The 15,162-nt window shown below is 46.9% G+C and overlaps 3 protein-coding genes across 3 annotated transcripts; all 3 read right to left on the minus strand.

Annotated features, from left to right (window-relative positions):
• Positions 1–568: 568 nt before the first annotated feature.
• On the minus strand, positions 569–7,665 carry msto1 (misato mitochondrial distribution and morphology regulator 1). The gene is made up of 14 exons (XM_030346411.1): positions 7,451–7,665; positions 7,055–7,172; positions 6,769–6,838; positions 6,597–6,672; positions 6,059–6,110; positions 5,608–5,758; positions 5,185–5,299; positions 4,653–4,787; positions 4,182–4,334; positions 3,392–3,523; positions 2,893–3,077; positions 2,305–2,409; positions 2,015–2,127; positions 569–1,381 (listed from the first exon to the last, which is right to left on the minus strand). The coding sequence occupies exons 1-14, from the start codon at positions 7,532–7,534 to the stop codon at positions 1,113–1,115; spliced, it is 1,758 nt and encodes a 585-aa protein (XP_030202271.1). The 5' UTR covers positions 7,535–7,665; the 3' UTR covers positions 569–1,112.
• A 477-nt stretch (positions 7,666–8,142) lies between these two features.
• On the minus strand, positions 8,143–10,619 carry LOC115536381 (apolipoprotein Eb). The gene is made up of 5 exons (XM_030348202.1): positions 10,539–10,619; positions 10,176–10,237; positions 9,900–10,029; positions 9,065–9,352; positions 8,143–8,654 (listed from the first exon to the last, which is right to left on the minus strand). The coding sequence occupies exons 2-5, from the start codon at positions 10,216–10,218 to the stop codon at positions 8,381–8,383; spliced, it is 735 nt and encodes a 244-aa protein (XP_030204062.1). The 5' UTR covers positions 10,219–10,237; positions 10,539–10,619; the 3' UTR covers positions 8,143–8,380.
• A 2,385-nt stretch (positions 10,620–13,004) lies between these two features.
• On the minus strand, positions 13,005–14,740 carry LOC115536278 (apolipoprotein A-IV). Its single transcript, XM_030348064.1, has 4 exons — positions 14,563–14,740; positions 14,423–14,470; positions 14,173–14,320; positions 13,005–13,851 (listed from the first exon to the last, which is right to left on the minus strand). Exons 2-4 carry the CDS (start codon positions 14,460–14,462, stop codon positions 13,263–13,265), a joined length of 777 nt encoding a protein of 258 aa, XP_030203924.1. The 5' UTR covers positions 14,463–14,470; positions 14,563–14,740; the 3' UTR covers positions 13,005–13,262.
• Between the last annotated feature and the right edge of the window lie 422 nt (positions 14,741–15,162).

Here is a 15,162-nt window from a genome sequence, read left to right on the forward strand (position 1 = left end):
CACCCTGTTGTTAATCAATAATTAGCTGCTATATGCAATGGAAGTGTAGAAACCAAAACCACCTGCCATTATCCAGTTTAGAGGTAGGCATAAAGTGTACTTTGATTTGGTTTTATGGTTTAGGAATACACTGCAGTTTCAAACTAATACATACATGCGACGAAAATGTTAACCTGATAATAAAAACACAGCGGGGATGCGAGGTTTCCGTTTTTCTAGTCGACTTATCTTTAGCTCATCAAACTGAACTCCCTGGCGTGGACACAATGTAAAATAAAACGAATACAACTAACGTTACCTATTCAATAAAACGCATTACTGAACATTCAAATTACCATATACATCGAAATCATACACGTTCATACACAAACTCGTGGAGTGCAAATAGGCTAATTGGATGTTACGAGTGGGACTACTAAACTTATTTTGTGACCGATAACCAATAACGTGCAGGTATTCATGCTGTCTGGCTGTGTTCTGGCGCCATCAAGAGGCGGGTTATGGTTATAGATAGATGGATATTTAAGACATACACTAAATAAGAACATTGACAACAGGAACAACGGGGTAACCGGTAGTATAAAACACATTTAATTAGTCAGTAACAACCATTCATTCTTCATCCTTATGTGCGATCAATCCCTCTTATTTACTACTTTACCATGAACTCGAAATCCTTACAGAGTCTTTACTACCTAGATGTGATGAATGTTGTTCTGTTTACAAGTAAAGCTCCAACTTTTATGCATTGTTGCTATATTTTCAAACAGTCTTCTTTTGCGTCTGATACTCTTCTGTTAACTCACAGCCATTAGGAGGCGGCATGCAACAGCAAAACAGTTAAGTGCTGATGACCATTCACCTTATGATGACATCATCGTCATCCTAATCATCGTCCCCCACTGTGTGACCTCATCGTCCCCCCATATAACGATGTCATCGTCCACGTTCTGACGACGTCGTCACTCGCGCTACGACGACGTCCTCACGATGACGATGACGTCCTCACGAGGACGACGACCTCACGACCGCCGCGATGACCTCATCAATCTGTTGCCGCGGAGCCCGTCGTCAGGGTCCCTTGCGTGGTTGCCGAGCGACCGCCGCCGTCGTCAGTCGTCGCTGTCGTCGTTGCTGTCCTCGGAGGAGAAGTGGGCGGCGCCCCGGTTGTCGTCGCGGTAACAGCGGGCCAGCAGGCGCAGCTGCTCTAGAGCCTCCTCGTACTCGGACAGCTCAGGCCCCTGGGAGAGGAAGCTGGGGGCCAGGCGGCGGATGTTTAGGGCCCCCACGGCGCGGTGGAGCTCGGCCAGCCAGGGGCCCAGGGCCGGGCCGGACTGGAGGCAGGAGAGGACGGGCACGGAGGAGACGGTGGGGGGCACGGCTGTAGATACAGAGGGGGAGGGAGGGAGGGAGGGAGGAGGGAGGGGGAGGGAGAGCGAGAGGGCGAGAGGGAGGGAGAGGGAGGGGAGTGGGAGGGAGAGGGAGACCAGGGAAAAAGACAGGAGAGGGAAAAGAGAGGAAAGAGTGTAGAGAGAAAGAGGAGAGAATAAAGAAAAGAGCGAGAGAGAGAAAAGAGAAAAAAAAAATGGAGAGAATGAGAGACAGACAGTGTCGGAGAGAGACAAAGAGACCAGGGACAGAGTTCAGAAGGGAGCTCTGTGAGTCCACAGCAGAGCAGACTGGGTGGTCTACTAGTATTGTGTGAAGGTACTGGTTCAAACTTCAAACACAAGAGTCCGCGGTCCACCCGTAGACAGCCCCGCCCTAGACCCCCCTACCTGCTCATTAAGGACATGCATCTAAAACAATCACTAAGTAGCTTTGTCTGTCTTTGACCAATGTGTGTTACTACAGATTTCTTCAAACTGACTATTAGAGCCCTAAACATGAGAATCGAGTTCATTGTCGGTCCACCGTTAGCTGATGAGCAACACCAGAGCGTCCATGATGTTGCCGTGATTCGACTGGCACGAGTCAGGGAGGGCAGACGGGAGGGGAGCGGGCCGGTACTCACCGCCGGGGGCCAGGTAGCGGCTCTGCAGACAGCCCTGCTCCCCCAGGTCTGAGCTGAAGACCCGGGGGAAGGGCGGGGTCAACAGGCTGGGGCTGGAGAGCAGGTGCATGGCCCTGTGTGGGGGCAAGAGGAAGAGGATGGTAAACAGGTTCGATTTGATAAGAAACATTGTTCATTCTAAAGTAAAAAAAAGGTTTATTCCAACATGCATGGTAGTTTGTTTGTTTGTTTGTTTGTTTGTTTGTTTGTTTGAACCACGTTTCGCGTGTGTGCGTGCGTTGGACACCTACAGATCACCGGTAGGGTAGAAGGAGGCCATGTAGGAGGCCAGTACGTCCTCCCCACTTTTCAGCCCGTGTAGAGCGTTGGGGGCTTGTGGCCCATTGAGCGCACGGCTGAAATCAGAATAAAATAATATGAATGGCAACAGTAATCATTATAACAGTAAAGCCATTACAACAATAAAGCCATGGAAACAATAAAGCCATAGCACTGGTAAATCCAATAGCATAGAAACAGCATAACCTAACAGTAATACCACAACAACATCATAGCAACAGTATCATAGCAACAGGTTAACCATAGCTATAGTAATAACATAGCAAGAGTAAAACCACAGCAACAGTCAAACCACAGCAACAGTCAGACACAGCAACAGTCAGACCACAGCAACAGTCAGACCACAGCAACAGTCAGACCACAGCAACAGTCAGACCACAGCAACAGTAAAACAATAGCAATAGTCAGACCACAGCAACAGTCAGACACAGCAACAGTCAGACCACAGCAACAGTCAGACCACAGCAACAGTCAGACCACAGCAACAGTCAGACCAGAGCAACAGTCAGACACAGCAACAGTTAGACCAGGACCGCTACCTGACAAGGCGTTGTTCGTCCAGGCCCCTCAGCGTCAGCAGCTGAGCAAAACACTGACCGCCACCGCCGTCCGGGCACGTCGATAAGGGTCTCCACGGCAACGCATCGGCGCAGCTACTCAGGGCGTCGGGCAGCGTGGCGCCTTGCATCATGGGTAAGGGAACAGCGCCGTATGCAGACACCACCTGCAAGACGGAACGAGGAGTATGAGACAGCTCCATCAAGGCTATCCTGGGGGAGGCTAGGGTGGGCCTGGGGGGGGCCAGGCTACCTCCCTCCAACCAGAGGGAGGGACGCTGGAAGACCCAGTCCCTCCAACCAGGAGGGACCCAGTCCCTCCTGGTTGGAGGGACTGGGTCTGGGTATCCTTTTTTATTTATGTATACTACCTCAATGATGTTTTTGCACTGAACAAGGACTGCACCTAATTTCGTTGCATCTGTTACAATGACAAATGAATACCTTCTATTCTATCACCACATGACGTTGGGGGGTTCACCTTTCTCCCAGAGCCGGTCAGCAGGTCCGCCATCTGGCCCACCGGGACGCCGTTCTGTCGGAGGCGGCAGGGCGCGGTCAGGGCGTCCAGGGCCAGCGCCAGGACCGAGCTGGAGTGGTACCACAGGGAGGGCTGTGCCAGGGAGGGCCGGGTTCCAAAGGGAATGCAGAACACAGGCAGCCAATCAGCACTAGATGTACCATTATGAACGAGAGGTTCAAACGGGTGTTTGGAGACGTTGGGGCCTTTTGTTTCACCGCCAGGTGTCAATTACAATTAGAGCATTTAGCAGACGCAGGCTTACATCGGTTAATACACACATTGACACACCGATGGCAGAGTCAACCATGCAAGGCGACAGCCAGCTCGTCAGGAGCAGTTAGGGTTAAGTGTCTTGCTCAGGGACACATCGACACTCAGCTAGGAGGAGCTGGGGATCGAACTAGCAACCTTTCGGTTACGAGACAACTGCTCTACCTCCTGAGCTAAGCCGACCCACCTGTCCAGCCAGCTCAATTTCCGTACGATGCAGTGTAATTGTGATGTCGATGTAACGACGTGACCAAGTCTGAGCATGCCCACTGAATATGAATGGTTAGAAAACGACCAAATACATGAAAAATCTATCCACTCGGGACATCACAGAGTGGGACGCCACCCTGATGTACGATGGATCGACCCGACTCCAGCACCTTCCCCTGTTGGTACAGTCCACCGAGGATGTTGATCCACCAACCATACACCAGGGTGGAGCCTGCCCCTTGTTTCGACGTGGACCAGAGCCACTCACGTCGTAGGTGAGGTGGGGGAAGGCCACGGGGGGGCCCGGGCGCCTGCCAAGCCCCCCTCTCAGGGTCAGGGGGCAGAAGAAGGAGCTGTTGTTGGCCATGTGCACCATGCCAAGCGCCGTGTTGATCACGTGGTAGATGTCCTTCATCGGGGTCTGAGGGAAGGGAGAGCGACGGCGTTACGACTCGAGACCGCGGCGAGGAGCAAGCAGTGGTGGAGAACGGGGGTGACGTGGTGGTGGTAGTAGACCGGTGTGTCCTCAAACACACCAATCACATTGGTGTGTTTGAGGACTGACAATGGGAATATTGAATTAATGAACACAGAGAATTATTAATTGTTATTTGTTTACGCCTTATTTTTTACATGTTAACGAGAATTGATTGATAATTTGACTGCACTAAATCTCTGGTGGGTCTTCTGCCAAAAGTGGACCCTTTCCTATCGGGAACCTGTAGGCCAATCCGCTCACCGTGTCGGGATGGGTGACGGGGACCATTCCCCAGGTGAGGATCCCCTTCCCTCCGTACGAGTCCTGGAGCAGCTCCGTGACCTTTGACCCCAGGCCGGAGAAGCCGTTGGTCAGGTCGCAGAGCACCTGGAAGCCCTGGTGTGGGACCGGCGAGAGCAGAGGGGGGGGCACGGAGAGACGGGTTAGTGGGGGCTCGTTACTATGGAGACCAGACCATAAATGCCCGCGGAGTGGCGTTGCATTGAACGGGTTTTCGATATGAATGTACAATTGCATTTTTAAGCAACTGAAAATACAACAGAAGGTTAATTGATAAATAAATAAATAAGGACAACGTAATCATTTTGAAAGTGCAATCATGAAAAATTAGTCACACGAATAAAATCTCGGAATCAAAATAAACCTGAAACATCTAAAATACAGCTCAAGACGTACAAGCTCATGACATCAATTAAACAAGAAAAAGCCGAATGTAGAATGAGACGCGACTGGATGCGGGATTGTGTTGTTCCGTGTGTTTGGGGCTGTGTACCTGCAGGTTGTCACACTCCTCTATGAAGAAGTGCAGCCGGTCCTCCACGTCCTCCAGAACCGGGCCCTGCAGCAGGGGCTCCCCCTGGCCGAAAGCCTCCAGGCGGTGGGTCTCCCTGGCCCCCACACACACACTTAGTTGAATCCGACTGAATTTAATTAAACTGGACTACAAACTGAAAGGTGTACTTAAAAAAATAACTACAGATCCCATGAAGAAATTCCTTAAAATACAGCACTTTCAGATCTTCTCACACACACACACACACACACACACACACACACACACACACACACACACACACACACACACACACACACACACACACACACACACACACACACACACACACACACACACACACACACACAGTGAATTAATAAATACCCCTAGGTTAGAAAAGCAGTCGAGGTTGCTCCTTACCCGCCGTGGTTATACTGGTGGATGACGGAGACCGTGCGAGGATGGAGGTGTATCCGCAGGAAGTCCGACCACACCCGGACACTGCCCTCCAGCGCGTAGCTCTTAGCCACGCGCTCCAGCTGCCGGTTCACGCTACCCGCGCCAAAAGCTCCTGTTAAACAAGACAGCATGTCCCTTCGGAAGTTACGACTCAGCACTGACAATGAGGAAGAAATGGCTATGGTTTAAAGCTGGGGTAGGTAATCTGCAGAAACCAGCCAGTCAGCTCGATTTGTAGAGTAACCGGCCGAAAAAACTTTTTTTATTGCTGTCGGGCTGTGAGAATATCGACAAATTATTTAAAAAAAAAAAAAGCTTCTTAAATGACATGCCCTAGCTTTAATGGTGTTGATATATGTTTAACGATTGGAAGTGTACATACATTTTTTTGCTTATCAAATATTTTTTGTACCTGAGGAATTGGCCTGGTCACTGGAGTCAACCTGGGCCAAAAGCACCCCCGTCTGGCAGGGAACAGAAACTCATTAAATGAGCAAGCGTCACATTATTTTCAGTTAAATATACAGGAAGCAGATCATCACATTACACTTTGCATATTAAACTAAACACTACAGGAGGAGGGGATGGCTCTACATATTACACAGTCAGACACCATTACAACCTTCAAGTCACAACTCAAAACTCACCTGTTCAAACTCGCACACAAGGTCTAACTGATCACTGTTTTGATTGTTTTTTTGTTTTGTCTTGTTTTTGTTTTATTTATTTCTTATTGCTTATGTTTATTTATTTATTTTTTCCACAATGTCTTGTTTTTTAAAAAATGTATCATGACTATATGCTCTGTAAGGTGACCTTGGGTGTCTTGAAAGGCGCCTCTAAATTAAATGTATTATTATTATTATTATTATTATTATATTGGAAGACCACAGAGTTACAGAATTCCAGGAATGCCTGCAATAGAACTGAATCCATCCCACAATAATCACCTCCAGCTTGTCGAGGTCCAGGAGGAAGGGGTTCTTTGAGACCGGGCTCTCCTGGTGCATGGTGACAGGCCCCTCCCTGCACAGCAAAACCAACGCACCCACAATTCAGACACCTCAACAACTACAACAACAACAACACACAAAAACGCTGACGCCGTCAAAGCACGTTTACCAGGAAATGGGGGAGCTTTCTTTGTTTGTGCTGTACAGACAGCCCTCTTGTCGCAGAGTCTGAAGACTTCCTGTGGTAGAGAAGAAGTATTAAAAATACAGTCTGTGGTGCATTAGAGTCTGTCTGTATGTTCGCAAACACCAGATGCGTTCATATCACCAAGGTACCAATGGGATTGACCACTCATTATAAACAAACCATGTCGATGATACAAACAGTCTAAAAGTATAGGTAGATTGTTTAATTGGTCATTATAAAAGCTGTAGGCATGCAGATGACAGGTTACCTTTGAGGTCCATGGCAATGAGCCTGGGTGTGTAGGTGACCTGCCCATCAATCGTCCGGCCCTCACGGAACGCAACATCGCTGTTGATCTCGCCCAGCTCCTCAGACAGGGAGGCATCCTAAAGGTGGAAACACACACACCCCACCACGTACACACACGGGAGAACATGGTCCAAATAACGTTAGTAATAATCACACACAGCCTTTACCATGCTGGTCCACAATATCACTCCAATGTTCCCTGCGTTATGATTATGAGCCGTTGTATCGGCTGTGAATGCCCAATCCAAAGCTAATAATGGCCATATCTGGACGACTTTGCGTATGCATGTGGATGCTGTCCTACACATGTTTAAGTTGGACACTACGCACTACCGTTAGCCAAAACCATCCTCACCTGCAGATTCCACCAATGTGTGCCTACAAAGTTGGAATAGTGTCCCAACTGGAGGGTAACGAGTTCTTTACAAAGGCTACTCATGGCGGAGGTGTTAGCAATTTAGATTAAAAACATATCTGAGATTATTAAACATCGTGACTATCCTATTTAAGACGTAAGACGTTTGTTGCTGGATCTACCAAGCGTGAGCCAAATGCGGATGTAAACCACGAACGGTCTGTCACGCTATTGGTCGGCGTGGGCGGGACAGCGGGATGTCATTGGCTGTCCGGCGGTCATAGTTTGGTTTCATTGTGCCATGGCTTCACGTGTCGGACGATCTGAGAGGTAAGGCGGGTTGGGGGAACTGTGAATACGGTCTGCATTTTATTTCAATAGTCAAATTAAACATATGTGTGAACATTATTTTTAATTTTTTATATTTTTTGTTTGCAAAGAAATAGTACACATAGTGTACAACTATATTAGTTATTGTTCTACTATGACTAATGCAAGGTGGCGTTTGCAATAGCGCCATCTGCTGCTTCAAACCGACACTATCCATCATGGTTAGTTCTTCATCACCAACCAACTGAAATAAAAGTTGAACTTGAATGCTGAAACTTAATTCAAACTATGCTTCGGATTCTCAAAGTGGGTTTACAAGAATAAATTGTAAGATAAATAGCCAATGAAAATGACAACACACATGAACTGAGATAATTTTTATTGCATCACCACAGATGCTTCAATGAGAAAGATGAATGCAGTGATTTCAGACATTTTAAATGTTCGTGGATGGTGCCAACGATACATTGATCATAATGATGTAATGGAATGAAACACTTTCTTCAAACCTCAACATATCGATAGATCATGTTAAACAGATGAAGCGGACGCAGAAGTATTTTGGCTGCGTGAGGCTTCTTTGGTCATCGTGTTTTGCGTCTATGCGAATGCGCCTGACCATTCCCTGAACTCCTCCACCTTGTCCTCCAGGACGGAGCGCAGTTTCTCGGTGGTTCTATCGAACTCCTGGCGGATCTCCTGGAACTTTTCGGCCACGTCTTCGGTAACGGGCTTCAGCAGGCGGTCGATCGTGCTGACTTTATCCGCGGCGTTGTCGCGCACCTCGGCCAAGAAGGGCTCCATCTTGTTCTGGATGTTCTGCACGTTATCCGAGGCGCGCCACTGGAGCTCCTCGACGTAGGCAGCGACGTTCCTGGTGGAATAGTGACGAGCAAAAGAGGCTTTGAGAATGGTTTGTTAATATTTATGGACTATGTAAAACAGTGGGGTCGAAAGCCTTTTGATTCCAGAGCTTTTAAATCGAGAAAGACGCTCTAGCCCCTTCCTGCTAATTTATGGCCTGCTTCTGACTCCATTTTAAAATGATTTAGATTGAAGAATCTGGCAATCTGCCATGTCACCAAATAGTGAGAGGCCTAGCCTATACACCTGCTGCCTCATCCATCGGAATTCACTTTAAAATGCTTTAGATAAAATATTCTGCCATATCACCAGATAGAGACCTAACCCATGCAACCGCTCCTTCATGTATCTTAACTCAGGGTGGGTCTGGGGGGTCCAACCCTAACGGTCCAGCCCTTCACTGGGCCTGCCGCCACTCACTTGTTGAACTGCTCTGCGTCCTTGTGCACCCTCTTGCGGATCTTGCGGGCGTAGGTGCTGAAGGTGGAGCTGATGTCGCTGGCGGTCTGCTCCATCACGCTCTTCAGCTCCTGGCTGTACTCAGCCGCGCGCTCGCCGCCGTCCGCCACGTTGGTGCGCAGCTTCTGCCCCAGCGCCTGCAGGTCGCTGGCCAGCTGCTCCGCCCGCTCCTGGGTGTAGGGGCCGGCCTCGCTGGCCAGCTTCTCCCTGTAGAGGGCCAGCTCGGCCAGGCTGTCCTGGGTCATGAGGCTGGAAGGGGGGTGGGGGGCGGGGAGACAGGGGGGGTTTAGGGTTCAAGGGCGGGGCCAGGTGGTCTGGGGGGGTCTGTTAACCCCCTTGCAATGCGTCGACGTGGAACCATATCTAAGCCTTTAGGGTATATATGCTGCTGAGTCTTTCTGCGGTGACATTTTGCACCCTGTTGGGGTCTGGTTGTCGGCCTGTGATCGGTTGGCGCTGTAACCGAAGGATAGTGAAGTGGTCAGGGGGGGTTTTGACGAAAATAACACTAAAGCTTCTGGGTTCAATCCTCAATGTCAAAGACTACCACCAGCAGGCAATCCCTGCACTAGATGCCCTAACCCTGCCGTCTGTTTCGTGGCTGAGTAGTAAACAGTGATGTTAGGGTAAAGCAACCCCATAAGTTATCCATAAACAAAGTGAGTATGATTGCCACGTATTTGTTGTTCCCCTACTTGAATCCCTCTTTAGCCTCTGAACCGTGTTTGGCGTGTTTCTCATATGTGGCCGGTGATCATGTTGGTTTTCTAACTGAAGAACAGAGAGCTGAACTCACTCTATCTCCTGGAACACCTCAGTCTGCTGGAATTCCTCGACCCGGTCTGTGACGTACTCCCTGATACGGCCCACCGCCCTCTCCAAAGAGCTCCAGGCCTCGTCATGGGGCAGCGTGCGTCCATGGCAACCTGGTTGGGTCCACCGTTTTACATTCAGTCAGTTAGCAAACAAACGCTTCTCCTGAACACGACTTAAAAGGGAGTCAGGGATTAAACCACACGATCAACATCGGACGTTTTAGTTGATGATGAATTGGAAATCCAATATGTGTTACCTGAGAAGGCTACCAGGGCGAGAACCACAGCCAAGAACTTCATGATAAATCCTTAAAGACACCTGGAATTAAATGATTCATTAGTTATTTATCAAGGCCAAATTCAAACAATAATAATATGATAATAATTACACTCATAATCACATGCATGTTAACAATTTTGTTAATTGCATTGATTCCAATTATTTCACTATTAATAGTCTTTTTGATAATTTACAGTTAACAAAGAGCTGGCAAAATAAAAAATAACCTAATTTAACCCTCTTCTAACCTTACCCTATGCACAACCTCACATAAATGTAAGGTTATACAAGCATAATTGTAATGAGTATTTGTTCATTCCCATGTCTAGGTCAAACTCACCTGAGTGCTATCCCGTGTGTGGACAGGGACGGACCAAGCTTGTATTTAAGCTGCTGGCCGATAGTGTTATCCGATAAATCTCAGCGACAGAACTCTGTCCGAAGTTCCCTGCATGGACTGCGGCGTGTCACCTTTTATTGGCATGTTTTTATTAATCGTGTTCCATGTTACACAGCTATATAAAGTACATGGACACGTTGATGATTGATAGGTTTTATGAAACAAATTCCTGAATGATTGGTATTAATTATTTGTCCTAAAGTAGGCAAGGCAAGGTAAGGCAACTTTATTCATACAGCACCTTTCATACACAAGGCAGACTCAAATTGCTTCACAAACAATAAAATGAAAATAATAAAATAAAATAGCAAAGTTAATAAATGCATTGTAGAAAGTGCAATGTATTTAAGATTTAGTAGAAAGCTAAAGCAATCATCTTCAGTCTTGTTTTAAGAGTGGTCACAGTTGGGGCAAGTCTTAAATCCTCAGGGAGTTTCTTCCAGCTATTTGTTGCAGAGTAACTAAATCCTGCTTTCCCATGTTTCGTGTTTACTCTGGGGATAATTAACAGATTGGTCTCAGAAGATATTAGTGGTCTAGCAGGCTTATGCCTTGGAAGCATATCAGTTATCTACATTGCCCCTAAACCATGTAGGGATTTATAGGTGAGCAGCATGATTTTAAAATCAATTAACTTACATATAGGGAGTCAATGTAATGATTTAAGAATTGGTGTAATGTGTGTAATTTTTGGCCTTTGTTAGAACTCCAGCAGCAGCATTCTGAACAAGTTGTAGTTGCCTTAGAGGTGTTTTTAGAAGACCTGTAAGGAGACCATTGCAGTAATCAAGCTTACTAGTGATAAAGGCATGTTTACGTTTTTGTAAGTCTTAGGTTGACATCAGCCCTCGTCTTGCTACGTTTTTCAAGGTATGGCATTTTGTAACTGATAGGAAGATTTTGTAACTGATTTGATCTGACTGTCGAAATGTACATCTGAATTCTTGATAACCCCTCGATTTCTGGTTTTGATTGAGGTTTTCAGGGACAGTGAGTTGGGTTACTTTAAGTAAGTAGACCTGAAAAAAAGGTTTGCTGATTGGAGGAATTCTGTGTGTAAGCCTGATGCTATCTTCATTGTTGATACACTTATTGTATGTTGCTTTGGACAAAAGTGTCAGCTAGGTAATTGTAATGTGTTTAATCAAAACTAGGTCTTAACTATTGGGGGCTATAAGTTGTATGTTTTGAACATCATATATCGGAACTAACCAATCTGTATTGGGTTTTCATTCAAATTGGGTTTTGTTGAGGTCACAACATCACAACTGAAACGAAGGCAAACAACAGATTCTAACAAGCAAGCAAACATTAACAACCAGAATATTTAATACAAACTTTGTGGGTCACACACATAGCGGATTGTTGGGGTTTGGGTCCCATCAGGCCACCATCCTGTGATCAGGTCTACCAAAGAAAACAAAACAAAGATCGAAGGTCGTAATCCAAGTGACACGCAAAAGACAGTCCAAGCAGACCATCGTTTCTGCTGAGTCACAGAGAAACTTTCTGCAGGACCAGAGCCAACCAAAGATAATGAGTAATCCAGTTAGATTTGATTTTAGTGAATATGAATTACCCATGAGGAGCTATAAATGTATAGTTAATCTATAATAAATAAATAATAGGTGGTAGAAAGGTGGTTCAAATGTTAGAAGTGGTTTACTTCCAATCCCAAGGTGGTATTTGTGATATTTAAAAACACATAATTTCATGAATGTAACTTTATAGATATCTCTGGTCATTCTGCTTTTATGTACCACGCCATGGGCAATAGATTCAACTAGTGACGATAGTACACATTGACCATCCACCCATTTCATAGCAGCGTTTGGCTCAAAGATGCCTACCGGAAGACTGCTGACACCGGGGTTTGAACCCTGAACCTCCCGTCTGGGGGCCAAGCGACATAGCCACTATCTCTGAAAGAGACAGAGTGGACCATAATGGCCTCCAGGAACCACAAAGATCTCAGGGTTGTGTGGTCCCTGATTCCTGGGGGTATGAAGAAAAGGTCTAAGGAAAATGACCGGAAACTATGATTTAGTTCATATTTGTAATTTGTAATCTACTTTCAACACAAACAGAATGGAAATCTCCCAGACCGGTCTTATTTATTTGAGCCATTCTGGAGATGAAGAAACAATCAATTATTTAAGACCTTTGATGATCTATCATTGATAAATTGATTTACACACAAATCATATTACTTCATCTGGGGGGATACGGTTTGGTCTTTCTATGAATGAATAAACATTCACTGTTGGTTAATGTTGAATGGATGAGTCTAGAAGTGAACGGTGTAGTATTTAACCAAGTAGTGTTGTTTCCTGTAGAGTCTGATATTTTTAGTGTTGTAGAACTAGTACAGTATTGTTTTCCACACACCAGAAAAAGATACAAACAGAAGATACACGTCAATGGTTTATTGTCGTTTGACAGACACACACTTGACTTGGTTCAAATGCTGTTCGATATTAACCGTCCAAAGCGTTGAACTATGATACCGCCGAATCAAAACCCTTCATATATTGCACTTCTTCTGCGGCCCAGGGCTATGACCTAGTCCCCAACGCCATCAGACAAACAGGACGGAATCAACAAACGCTGCAAAACTCTCCTCTGACCCACGGGGGGGAATCTGAGAGGCTGCGTCGGTCCGGTTCACTTGGTCATCTCGCTGACGGTCTCCCACAGGAGGTCCAGCTGCTCCTGGAGTTTCTGGGAGTTGACCTCCATGGTCTTCTTCAGGTCCTCCCCGTAGGGCGTCAGGCTCCTCTGGATCTCCTCCGTCCTCTGGGCCAGCCGCCTCTGGAAGTCCTGGGTGATGGGCTCCATGTTCCTCTGGAACTCCAGCATGCTCTGGTCCATCTTCTGCCTCAGCTCGTCGGTCAGGGGCCCCATCTGCTGCTGGATGCGCAGGATGCTCTGGTCCAGCCGCTCCTTCAGCTCCTGGCTCTTCTTCTGCACGTCGGACCTCAGGGCGTCGGCGTCCATGGCCCGGGCGTACGGCATCACCCCCTTGGTCATCTCGGTCACCTCGGACATCTGCCTCTCCAGGTCTTCCTTCAGCTCGTCGGCGTAGGGCTGGAGGTGGGCGCTCAGGAGGCTCAGGTCGCTCTCCACGCGGCCCTTCAGCTGCTCCGCCTCCCGGGACACCTTGGCGAGGAGCTCCTGGCTCATCGGCGCCACCTGGGACTGGAGGGTCACGGTGAGCTTGTTCACGACGTCGGTGCTCTCAGAGATGAGTTTGCTGTGGAGGGTAGAGGAGGCAGGAACAGGGGGAGAGGAGAGGAGATCAGTGTCTGGACTTTATTGGTTTCTGGTTGGATTGTTTTACATACGTACAAGTCCCCAGACAAACATAAACCAGGCAGGTTGGTCAACTCTGGTGGCTAGGGGTTATTGATCCCAGCTGAATGGTTCTAGGTTCGATCCCCAATGTCCTCACCAAGTCTACCAGTAGATATCCTTAGGATAAATGCCATAACCCCAAGCCCTTAGTCCTTAATGGATCTGAATTCACTGTGAGGTCCCTCGGATCAAAGTTAATGGTCAATAATATGAAGCTCACTTGAACTCATGTCCCAGCTGAGACTGTTTGAGCTGCTCCACAGAGTCTTCTGCGGTGCGGGTCATCTTGGCAACATAGTCCCAGAATAAATCCTTCGCCATGTCCAGCTGCTGCTGGGGCTCCATCCTGATTTCGGCATTGCAACCTGCTGGAGAAACAACGTAGGATGAGAGTAAAGTCCAACTCCTGTTTGAGGTACTTGTGAGTAGATTTTAGTTTTTAGTTTGTGTATTTCCCATTTTTAACTTACCAGCAAAGACTGCGAGGACCACGACCACAAAGAGCTTCATGATGGATGCTAAAATTGAGGGAGAAATTTATATTTAATTGATTTTAAATGTTTAAATGTTATCAAACGTTTTTCCAGTGCCTTATTCTACAATATTTTACCAGCTTTGGATCTGGATCGACCTTCTGCCTGCGAGTGAACAGTGGATTGTGGCTCCGCTGGGCTTGATCGGAATATATGGTCTTGAGACACTCTGAGAACGTCGAGGGGTAAAGTTCATAGCCAAGTGCCCTGCTGTACGTCTCTGTGTCACACACGCGTACGTCCACATAACCATGTGGAAGCTGACCTCAGGTTGCACGCTGCCGATGATGGCTCTGCGTCACAAGGGTTGTCTCTGAATCACAGGGATCAGGAAATCAACCGATATCGAGGAAACATAAAAGATATGGCGGCCATTTTGAGTGAAGTATTTGTATGCAATGTATTTTTAAGTTATGTATTGTACATTACACTATATATTCATTTTATTTGAGTGACAATGAGTACATGAAGGACAAATCTAGGCTGTAAAAGAAAATGGCTTTAAAACAATAGAAAACATACATTCATGACGCAATGCAATGAATCAGTGAAACATCCCGCTGAATACTGTGAGATTAGATGTAGAAGGACTGGATAACTGCTGTTTAAATGTATTGATTCATACAGTTTCTCATTGATTGGGGTAAAGCACGGGGCAAACACTGAAACAACCACAT

Source organism: Gadus morhua, chromosome 22 (assembly GCF_902167405.1).
Source record: "Gadus morhua chromosome 22, gadMor3.0, whole genome shotgun sequence".
NCBI lineage: Eukaryota > Metazoa > Chordata > Actinopteri > Gadiformes > Gadidae > Gadus > Gadus morhua.

What these genes read in the sequence shown, in the direction of transcription:
- msto1 (XM_030346411.1), bottom strand. Translation starts at nt 7,534, where the DNA reads ATGAGTAGCCTTTGTAAAGAACTCGTTACCCTCCAGTTGGGACACTAT. An exon ending in GAAAGCTCCCCCATTTCCTG is followed by an intron (nt 6,673 to 6,768) that starts GTAAACGTGCTT and finishes TTTGCTGTGCAG; the next exon opens with GGAGGGGCCTGTCACCATGC. An exon ending in CCGCTACCTGGCCCCCGGCG is followed by an intron (nt 1,382 to 2,014) that starts GTGAGTACCGGC and finishes CTGTATCTACAG; the next exon opens with CCGTGCCCCCCACCGTCTCC.
- LOC115536381 (XM_030348202.1), bottom strand. Translation starts at nt 10,218, where the DNA reads ATGAAGTTCTTGGCTGTGGTTCTCGCCCTGGTAGCCTTCTCAG. An exon ending in GAGGTGTTCCAGGAGATAGA is followed by an intron (nt 9,353 to 9,899) that starts GTGAGTTCAGCT and finishes CCCCCCTTCCAG; the next exon opens with CCTCATGACCCAGGACAGCC. An exon ending in GACGCAGAGCAGTTCAACAA is followed by an intron (nt 8,655 to 9,064) that starts GTGAGTGGCGGC and finishes CTATTCCACCAG; the next exon opens with GAACGTCGCTGCCTACGTCG.
- LOC115536278 (XM_030348064.1), bottom strand. Translation starts at nt 14,462, where the DNA reads ATGAAGCTCTTTGTGGTCGTGGTCCTCGCAGTCTTTGCTG. An exon ending in GGTCCTCGCAGTCTTTGCTG is followed by an intron (nt 14,321 to 14,422) that starts GTAAGTTAAAAA and finishes TTGTTTCTCCAG; the next exon opens with CAGGTTGCAATGCCGAAATC. An exon ending in CAGCTGGGACATGAGTTCAA is followed by an intron (nt 13,852 to 14,172) that starts GTGAGCTTCATA and finishes TACCCTCCACAG; the next exon opens with CAAACTCATCTCTGAGAGCA.